We start from the raw sequence: 10,331 nt of genomic DNA, 5'->3' as shown, positions 1-10,331 counted from the left end.
AAATGAAAATTTACTCGCGGAAGATTCCGAATCCTGAAACTGTACGTTTATGTTTAATATTAATGTAAATATATGTGTGGTTATTGTGGGTGTTATGTAAATTATGTTTGATTAAAAGACTGATGATGCTGCTTGGTGGAATATACAGCTCATACAGTAAACTATATGTTGGACACCATTAATTAAAAGACATATATTTGTTTTTTATTAAAACCGGCTTAATCTTCAGCCTGAAGAATTGAAACAGAAGCTTTTAAAGGAGGATGAATATCAAGAGAAGATGGAAAAATCCCCGTTTCTATATTTAGCGCTCGACTTACCCGCTGCTCCTCTATATAAAGATGAGTTGGAACACAACATTATACCACAAGTTCCGCTCGCTACTTTGCTTGCCAAGTTTAATGGAATGACTGAGAAGGTGGGTGGGACTTGTTGGAAGATTCAGGGACGATAATGAAAAATGTTTTTGACACAAGAAGCACGGACCATATTTCTTATTGATTCATGGTTGTCGTTTAACAAACTCCCATATATATGTTGCAGGAATACAAAGGCAAAAGGGATTCCACAATGAAGAGATTCGAGATAACCCGTCTTCCCCCATATCTTATATTTTACATCAAACGTTTCACGAAGAATTTGTTTTTCATCGAGAAAAATCCGACCATTGTTAACTTCCCAGTCACGTAAGTGGCGGAGACTTGTTATTCGATCAAAACTAGTTTTATTTCTTTCACTGAACATGAAAATTTTTAAACTTATGCCAGTCATATATCATCAATTGAACGGGTTTTTGTCTAGAAATGTTTTGTTTCTTTATTAAATTTAAATCGTAGGCATACGTAGGTGGTGTTTGTATTATAACTTACCTAACGCATGCATAGGAACATAGATTTAGAGGAATTGGTAGCAGCAGATGCTGACGTACCACACACATGTTATGACTTGATGGCGAACATCGTTCACGATGGCGACCCGAACGAAGGGAAGGGGTCGTACAGAGTTCATATTTTACACCAAGTAAGTTCCGAGAAATATTTGATTATTTATATGTATTTTGGATTCAACAGCCACGGTTTTATTTGTCATTTTTACCGATGTGCGTTTTAGCGACTATCGGTCTCCGCTATCCAACTTTAACCGTTCATTCATAAAACCCTTTAATGCCCACAATTCTGCGCATCAACTTAGGGTTCCAACCAATGGTACGAACTACAAGACCTTCACGTGTCAGATATTTTGCCACAAATGATCACGTTATCTGAAGCATATATCCAAATATGGGCGTTGAGGACAGACAAGAGCAAACCACCCGCCCCCATGGAAGTTTGATGAAACTACCTTTGTTAAACAATGTGAATATAAAGTTTTAATAAACTGCCCAACTATTATTGTTGTAATTGCTGCAGTTTAGTTTCGCTGTAAATGTAACTATAACACGGATGGCCTTCGCAAGACAGTATCTGCGACTATTGGTTTATAAACACAAACAATCTACATCCCGTCATACTGACAAACAAACAAAAGTTTTTGCTGATTGGTTGCGATCACAAACCGAGTAACTTTTCCCGCAAATAAAGTTTGTTCACATATATTCAGCCATTAAAAAAAGCTGCAACACCAAATTTGAATATATTACCCGCTCTTTGCCGCGCACTTCGTTGTACCGTTAGGATGCTGTCGAATGTTACTGTAATATTTGTTTCGTCTATCATCGAATGGGTAATCGTAAAGGAATTTGTTTATAAATGCTTAACTTAATAAACGCGGTATCTCTTATCCTACCATATGTTAGAAACAAATAATGCGCATTATGACGCGTGTGGAACCAACTAAATAACGTTTTACCGGATCGTATGTTGCATTGAAACATTATAAACAATCCGCTATTTAGATTTGTCAACCTTCACAGCGTAGGTAAGAGCAATATATATACGGATGTGGGTGGGGGCGCACACCAGTCTAGCGGTCTGTAGCTATGTATATGTGCAGTGATATGTATGTACGCCTGTTATTTCTTATAGTTTGTGCAAAATTATCCAGTTCATACAAAGTAAGTGGTTCACCAACATGGCGCTCGTCGAATTGTTCAATGTTAAAACTACCAGGTCGGGATATCAACCCGTTGTACAAGGTTCGATGCTTCGGTATGTCTGTTATACCAACAGGAACTTTGCCTCCAGTAGAAATAATGGATTTATCTGGAAACAGTTTAACGCAGATTGAATCTCGAAGCTTCCAGTTTTGCTGTGCATCAGTCAGCTACACAACGTGGCTCAGTTTCGCGAATAATTTCTTAACAAAAGTCGGCAATGGTTCGTTCGATTGTTTTGTTTCATTGAAGAATCTGTCGCTTCAGTTAAACAGTCTCGTTCAGTTGGAAGCTGGAACTTTCCATGGTCTTTACGGCCTTGAAACATTACTACTAAAGTCAAATCTGTTCAAAGAAATTCCCTACGAATCCCTGAAACGGTTGGATAATCTAGAAACACTCGATTTAAGCGGGAATAGTTTCAGAAGTTTTGCTTTCGGCGATTATTTCTCTCAAAAGAACAAACCAAGATCGTTAAAGAAACTTTACCTGGCCGACATGGACGATTTAAACATACATAAATCTCCTGAAAGTTGTTGTGGAGGTTCATGCCGAACTTACTACGAAGTCCTGGATTTTAGACAGTTATATAATGTCAAAATGGACACGGAGTTATTTCGTTGTTACCATATCGATAATTTGTATTTCTCTGACTTTCCTATGCTTTACGAACCATCAATACTGGACGCACTGCGATGTTCACACGTAAACAACCTGCATGTAAATATGGGGGGCGAGCAAGCCAAACAAAGGCACATACACCTTACAGATGCGTCGTTTAAAGGCTTAACTTACCAAAGTTGCAACGAGACGATTGTTCGTCGTATTGGGCTCAACTTTGCGCAAGTAACTGAAGTTCGCAAGTTTGTGTTTTCCAACATAAAAGGACTGGAATACATTGACTTGTCTAAGAACCAAATCCACCGAGTAGACCCCGAGGCGTTTGCGAACGTAGACAATCTACGCGGAATAAATATCTCGCACAACAATCTACAATCTGTACCGATGATAAAATACACGTACAATGTAACTTTGATTGAATATATTGATCTGTCATGGAACAAAATATTTCAAGACAAAATTTCTATAGGAATTGCACCAAAGCGTTTTAAATCAATATACAGTCAAACTAAGTCGGTTGTTCTTGCGGGGAGTTGGTTCACTTATGCATTTGCCGATTACGGCGTGTCTGCTTTGGAAAGCTTGAACATTTCACATTGTAAAATTGGCTGGTTCGATCTCGGACACATGTCGCAATTAAGCGCATTACGATTGCGGGTTATGGACGTAAGCTATAACAATCTATTGGAAATACCAATTGACTGGTTAAAATATTTGCACCATTTGGAATATTTTGATTTCAGTGGCAATCATGTTGTATATAACGATGAGGTTAATAACGCATTCAAACATCACGTTAATTTGACTTGCATTAAGTTCAACCAAGTTCTAAACATCGAGCAAGGATTAAACACAGGCATCATGTTCTCAGGGTTAATGGTAAAACAACTTTACTTCATTCGTTCCAACATTAGAAGCATTTCATCCTCTGCCTTTACTGGTTCTGTTCATTTGCGACTTCTTGATGTATCTTATAACAAGATCACTGGTTTAGAAAAAAATATTTTCCAAACAAACCATTTGCTGGAGGAACTAAATCTTCGCGGGAATCAAATCCGTGTTCTGGATCCTCCCAACACGTTTTCTTCGCTTGTAAATCTCAGGTCCCTTGACATTGAAAACAACAGATTCCTTTGCAATTGTGACATCATACCGCTTCAACAATGGATCATAGACAACTTATATTTAACAGTGGGCAGAAGTCGCATATTATTAAGAAACGTCACTTGCTTTCTGCACAGTAGCCGTAGTTATGTTGATATTATAGAATGGGATTCGGAAGCATTGTGCTGGAAAAAAGCAACCAAAATTGTCGGTATAGTTCTCGGCTGTTTGTTACTTTCAACTGCTTGTGCTGTATTTGGTTTCTCGGTAAGATTCCAAGCTTTGTTCTGGTATGAGATGATCAAATCAAAACTTTCCTACCATAAAGCATTACCAAGGAATAGAAGCGACGTTTATGAATACCAGGCGTATTTGTCTTGCGTTCCTGATTCAGTGGACGAAGCGTGGGTCGTGCGGCAGCTACTTTGCGCTATTGAGAACCCGCCATACGAACTAACTCCCATGAAACTTTGCTTTCCTTCCCGTGATTTTAAACCCGGTTGTCCAAAAATGGTTTCAGCTGCTAATAATTTAAGATTAAGCAAACACGCGTTGGTCATTCTGTCCAAGGACTACGTAGCCAACAGCTGGACAAGATTTGAACTGTCCATGGTATCTGAGATGTGGCGAAACAGTGAGCGATCGGCGGAATCTTTGATTGTTGTTTATTTGAAACGACACGGTGAAAGTTTGGTTGGCGTTGAACGACTCCCAGTATTAGGTGTGAGGAGAAACGCTTGGTTGGTTTGGCCGACAGATGTAGCGGATCGTCCATCGTTCTGGATGAAGCTGAGACGAAGTCTTGCAAAACAAACAAATAAAAGCCTGTTATTGTAGCAGATAAAAACAATATGGTAATCAATTAAAATATACAAACTCTGTTCGATTTTTCCGTTTTCATGTTTTTTTTACCGTATACCTGTATTATTCAAGTATGTTTATGGTTTAATGTATTGTCTCAATTAAAAGTATCGGTGCATGTCGTACCAATGTAAAATAAATTCTATTTAACCACGACACATAGTAGTTGAGCTTACAGGCGTACAGTACCTTGCACAAATGTCACATTTAAGCTTAAGCCACAACGCTTAAGGATTGAAGAAATAATGTGGTTAATAAAATAGGTTGAAGATATAAGTAACATTTGTAATATTATAAGATATTAGAAACCGCATGTTCTTGTGCATATGCTGCTAGCTCATTACCCAACAACTGTTCGACGAAAAAAAACAAACTTTGCGATGTGCTATTTTATACGTATCTTATTTTCTTTAAAGTTATTAACGAACGTGTCTATTCATTAGAGCCATGCTCTCTTGTCTTTTCAGATTCTACCCACGCCCTCACACAAATCTGATGTTGTTGGATATTATATAAACAAACATATTAAACGTTAAATATACAACCCATACTGACTCATGGTATGAATGATTTGCTACTTTGTCAGAAGACATAAAAATGCATGTAAAAAATATTTTCTCCCCGGTAGCTTTCTCCGTAAAATCATAGAAATCTTATAAATTGCCATGTGGGAAATAAAAGTAGACGAAACATTTTTGAAACGCGTGAATATTTTGCTGTGGCTTGTAATTGTCGCCAGATTGTAATTGGGTGGCCGAAAATATATTAAAGTTTCATTTTTGTTCAGATTTAGTAAATATATAAGTTATAATGGCGGACCAGGCGAGTGTGTTGTACCCGTTCGTCTACAGATATTTACTAGATTGTAAATTTACAAAACTGGCAAAAACTTTTAAAGAAAGAACAAAAACAGTGAGTATTTTACTGTATGTAGGATGTGTTTAATAGTAAACCGTTGTATATTACTTCGCATAATTGTTAAATTGTAGAATATGTTAGTCCCAGGAGAGATTTTGTTTAAAACTTCTGGGATTACGTCATTAATTTCCTGATGCATTTCAAAATAACATTTTTTACTTGCCGTGGATATGTACATTTTACTCCTTGATTTTAAAATATTATTTAGGCTCGCCCTACAGAAACATCCAACAAAAGGCAGTTTGCACATTTTCGTGCCTCGTAAGCGTGGGCCACGGCTGAAAATGTGCGGGCCTCACTGGACATAGCGGATAAAGTGGCCCAAAATGGCCCATAGTAAACTGAATATAACAGCAAAAAATTGTGCTTTTATTTTTTTGCATAATTAAAACAAACTGTAATGTTAGTATATTATAGTTTTAAACATATTGAATTTATTTAATGCGGCAATTAAAAATAACACGGGTGCTGTGTCCTAGAAAATACCAAAACTTCCATCATGGCCTAAGATACTTTAAACAGACCACATCACCGGGAGGGTCCAGTGCCCTAGAAACTAAATAAAAATAAGGGCCACGGCCCAAGACACTCCAGGGTCACGGGCTCCGGAAAATAAAAAATTGGGGGCACAGTGAACACGAGGGCACGGTGCCGTGCAAACTCTTATTGCAATACATGGCATCAGGAGCTGCAGTTTTAATATTTTAAGTTATTAGTTACGAATGTTGAAACAGGGTCCACCTGATGATAATCATGCGACGTTGCTACAAATGTACGGAGATTGGTTGAAACAGACAAAGTCAAACAAAAGTGCAACAGAGCCACCTAGTGCCAAGAAACGAAAAGCCGACCCTGAATCTTCGAGCGAAAGCGAAGCATCGTCCGCTGATGAAGAAGAAAAGGTTGATGAAATAAATATATTTGTTGAGATGTTTCTTTTATTAAATTTATGAATATGTTTGAATATACTGTGTTTGACAACGTAGTAAAAAAATCCAATAATAATGAAACGAAAGTTAAAAAACCAAACGCACGTTGTCCTATTTCATGTAGTTATTCCTAAAAGTAATAACTTTTGCTTTTACAGGTAAAGCCCAAAGCAGCTGCTGCAAAAACTGGTAAGTCATCATTTGATAATAATATTGTGTTATTGACGACATATTCATCATAACATTAACCACCAGATGACGCAACAACCTCTGATTCGTCGGAAGATTCTTCGGATTCTTCATCGGACGAGGAAGAGAAAGGTCAGAAGTTTGTTTTATGCAATATACCAAATACATTCTATATAATAATACATGGAATAACAATGGTTGCTGCACCAAGTACCATTAAATCAAAAATCAAGTCCAACAAGTGGTTTAGCAAAGAGATGCAGAGTATTTATATTCTACCCAAACAAAGTTGGAATGGAATATTGACAGACTCAAATACAATTTATTACATTAACAATAATCATTTGATATCAAATTATATATAATATGTATATATACCAGTAAGTATATTTTAGCTTCCCCTATTTTATTCAGATAAAAAAAAAGGCCCTGCCAAACCACTTGCTCCTGCTACAAAACCTGTTTCAAAAAAAGAAGAATCTTCGTCAGAAGAAGAAAGCGATTCGTCAGATGAAGAGAAAGTTGCGAAACCTGCAAAGCCGATCGTGTCAAAAAGTAAAGTTGTCGTGAAGAAAGATGAAAGTTCGTCATCCGATGATTCAAGTTCAAGTGAGGATGAAAAACCTCCAGTTAGGAAAGAAGTTCCCGCATCCAAGAAATCCAAAGAAGAATCATCATCTGAGGGATCGAGCGATTCAAGTGAGGAAGAAGAGAAACCTAAAGTTACCATGGTGATTAGTTATTTTAGTCTGGAAATGAATATATTATTTATAAATACATCTACTTAACTTCCTCCATCACGAAAGTTTGTTTTTGAACCGAAATGAAAATGGTATCATACATATGAGTTAAAACATATGTTGTGAAAACTGCCAGAATTAGCAACTGTTCGCGAACATTGTTTAGGTGATGAAGAAAGATGATGCGTCGAAAAATACCAAAGTTGTTCCGGCTAAAACTACGAAGCCTGTCGCGAAAAAAGCTGGAAGTGATTCTGATGAATCATCCTCAGAAAGTGATGACTCATCAGATGAAGAGGAAACGACTCAGCAAAAACCTGAAGCGAAAAAGAAGCCGGATGCTGAGTCGTCATCGGACAGCGATGATGAGTCATCAGGAGATGAAGTCGAGGAAAAAAAAAAGAAAGTTTTCACCAAGAAGTCGTCGAAAACGACTCCCGTGAAGAAAGAGATTCAAAAATCACCGAAGGAAGAATCATCGAACAGCGATTCGTCATCTGACGATGATAAAGAGGAAACATCTGGTGGGTGGGGGTATTATAATTGTAAACGCTTCATGATGGTGTATTATCACATTATTGTCATTAATTCTATCACACAACACACATGTAAGTTCATAAACATGAATTGTATGTGCTTTATATGCCTGGCAACAAAACAATGCATAGAAGAGTAAAAACCTAAATCCCATATTTCATAATCAAGTTTGGATACCGTTTTATTCTGTAAATATTCTTTGTTTACCAACAAATGAGATAAGAAAACCACACTCTGCTATAAACTGTAATACTTCTCAACAGCAACAACGGCCAAAGTAGCGAAACCAGCAACCACGAAGAAAGATGAAAGTTCAAGCTCGAGTTCGTCGGGAAGTAGTGACGACTCAAGCTCGGATGATGACTCGGCAAAAAAAGTGAAGAAGAAATCGAGCGTGGCGAAGGCAGCGATTCCCCCCCCAACTACATACGATGCAGGTGATGGTTGTTATGTATGTATGGGTTAGGTCCTGTAGTAAAGCATGCCCACTGGCGTAAAGTTACGGAGTTGCAGGGTTGTCTGGCAACCCTTTGATCGCTATTATGTCGTAATCAGTTGCCAGGTTCAAACAACCGCTATTATGATGCAATGAAACCATGTGTAAATCCCTACTAATTCGTAATAAACATGCTGCTTGGCTGAGGAAAACATTGTATATAAATATAAAGCAGTGTTGGAAACGATTTAGGCAGTTTATTTCCGCGATATTTCGTTCTGGAAACCTACTATTTCTGACGGACGGGTCTTCGTTTGTAAGATAACCACACACTTGTGCGGGCTTGACGAAAGGCGCATACAACATAGCTACTGTGATGTCACTCGCCAGGCAATCGGATTCGACCGTTTACGTTTGTATGAGCGTTTATAAAGCACATTTAAAGGGTTGCAAACCGAAAACAAAGGATTTTCTTTTTTCATGGTTTTTGCAACCCTTACGTTTAGTAAAACTTTTTTTAGCAAAACTTTACAAAACTTTAGGTGTACCATCTTTATGGGTGAGGTCCTATAGTAAGGCATGCCAGAGTTGCCAATCAGCCAACAACGTCTAACCTGTGACAACTAATTGTCGGACATGGGTTGTCCAGAGCCTCAGGTTCCCTTATGTTGGGTTAAGGACAATAATATATGTAATTTAATGAGTTTAAGCAATTGAATTTATATTTAAATATACTTCTATATTGTAATGTTGGATAAAGTTTTATTTTTAAATTTAAAATAATACTCTCCCCCCCCCAGTGAAACCAGTAGCCGTGGTGAAGGGACAACAACAAGCAGAGGAAACCAGCGAGGATGATTCGTCGGAAGAATCGAGTTCGGACGATGAAACGGAACAAACAACTGCTCCGAAGAAGAAAGTGGCTGTAGTGAAAGGTGGGGCAATATGGGGTGCTTCAAGCCTGGTGTTGCGTTGCTATTATTGCCTTGCCCATTGTTTTATATTATCTTTTAATCTAAACTTATCAATGGATTGTAACTTCTTATATTGGTGATAGAAACAGCCACGAAAGAATCTTCAAGTTCCAGCAGCAACGATAGTAGCGACGATAGCGATTCTGACGAAACTGAAACACCGGCAAAGAAAGTAAAGTTAGAGAAAGGAATTACCAACGGGAATCTTTCTCTTATAAAGGTGATTGTGTTTTGTAAAAGGTTGTTACATAATTACCTTCGCAATTATAATTAAACTTTAGTATGGAATAAAAAAGATTTCTTGCTTCATGATTCAAAAGAATATAAAATAAAATTCGATAAATTATTTTATAAAATGAAAGCAAAAGTGTATTTACTATTTATGTTGCAGACACCCCAAGCAAAATCCACACCGAAACAAATTAAGAAAGAATCTTTAAACACATCAATTGTAGCTGGTGCGAATGATGTGAAGAAAGCAAGCAAACGAAAAGGTGAACCAGCACATAGTCTTAAACTTTCTTAGTTTTTTTGGAAAAACATTCAAAACTAGGTACCACAAAACATATTATACATGCATACATATTATTGCTATACTTCGCTAAAAATTAAATTAAGTTTTTGTTTAAAAAAGGGGTCACTGATGAAAATTCAAGCCCCGTGAAGAAGTCGAAAAACAAAAGCGCAATAGACGTCGAAGGTATAAAATATATTGTAAATTTATGTTGATATACTTGTTAATATAATTACTTGACAGCCACACCAACTACAACTCCAGGAAAAGCTAAAACACCAAAGTCTGGTAGAAAGGTATTTTGTTTGTTTGGTTTATGTGGCCAAGTGGTTGCAAAGTTTTAGATAAATTGATAAAATCAAAAGTGGCCGAATCGTTACCCAACGTATATATTAACATAACCCCACCCCCCCCCC

At 37.3% G+C, this 10,331-nt stretch overlaps 3 protein-coding genes across 3 annotated transcripts in view; all 3 read left to right on the top strand.

The window, feature by feature from the left end:
* zf(ubp)-4 (zinc finger (ubiquitin thiolesterase type)-4) overlaps positions 1-1,592 on the top strand; it is a 4,645-nt gene extending 3,053 nt beyond the window's left edge. The window contains exons 9-13 of the mRNA XM_009863351.3: positions 1-41; positions 230-418; positions 544-686; positions 885-1,020; positions 1,192-1,592. Of these exons, the coding sequence (XP_009861653.1) occupies positions 1-41; positions 230-418; positions 544-686; positions 885-1,020; positions 1,192-1,332 (650 nt within the window). The 3' untranslated portion in view covers positions 1,333-1,592. The remainder of the gene's footprint in view (positions 42-229; positions 419-543; positions 687-884; positions 1,021-1,191) is intronic.
* Positions 1,593-1,684: 92 nt separating this feature from the next.
* Positions 1,685-4,834, top strand: LOC100176406 (toll-like receptor 13). Its single transcript, XM_002120484.5, has one exon. It carries the CDS (start codon positions 1,979-1,981, stop codon positions 4,652-4,654), a length of 2,676 nt encoding a protein of 891 aa, XP_002120520.2. The 5' UTR covers positions 1,685-1,978; the 3' UTR covers positions 4,655-4,834.
* A 570-nt stretch (positions 4,835-5,404) lies between these two features.
* Positions 5,405-10,331, top strand: part of LOC100186626 (nucleolar and coiled-body phosphoprotein 1) — a gene marked incomplete in the record, with an annotated part of 5,302 nt that continues 375 nt past the window's right edge. The window contains 12 exon segments of the mRNA XM_009863349.3: positions 5,405-5,590; positions 6,331-6,498; positions 6,684-6,714; positions 6,781-6,846; positions 7,129-7,445; positions 7,621-7,978; positions 8,255-8,428; positions 9,228-9,362; positions 9,485-9,621; positions 9,793-9,895; positions 10,036-10,101; positions 10,159-10,211. Of these exon segments, the coding sequence (XP_009861651.1) occupies positions 5,489-5,590; positions 6,331-6,498; positions 6,684-6,714; positions 6,781-6,846; positions 7,129-7,445; positions 7,621-7,978; positions 8,255-8,428; positions 9,228-9,362; positions 9,485-9,621; positions 9,793-9,895; positions 10,036-10,101; positions 10,159-10,211 (1,710 nt within the window).

The sequence above is a fragment of the Ciona intestinalis genome, unplaced genomic scaffold (assembly GCF_000224145.3).
Source record: "Ciona intestinalis unplaced genomic scaffold, KH HT000123.2, whole genome shotgun sequence".
Classification (NCBI taxonomy): domain Eukaryota; kingdom Metazoa; phylum Chordata; class Ascidiacea; order Phlebobranchia; family Cionidae; genus Ciona; species Ciona intestinalis.
Note: the sequence above shows the minus strand (reverse complement) of the source record. Positions and strands in the feature narration are given on the sequence as shown.

Coding starts and splice junctions, on each gene's coding strand:
- LOC100176406 (XM_002120484.5), top strand. CDS start 1,979: ATGTATATGTGCAGTGATATGTATGTACGCCTGTTATTTCTTATAGTT.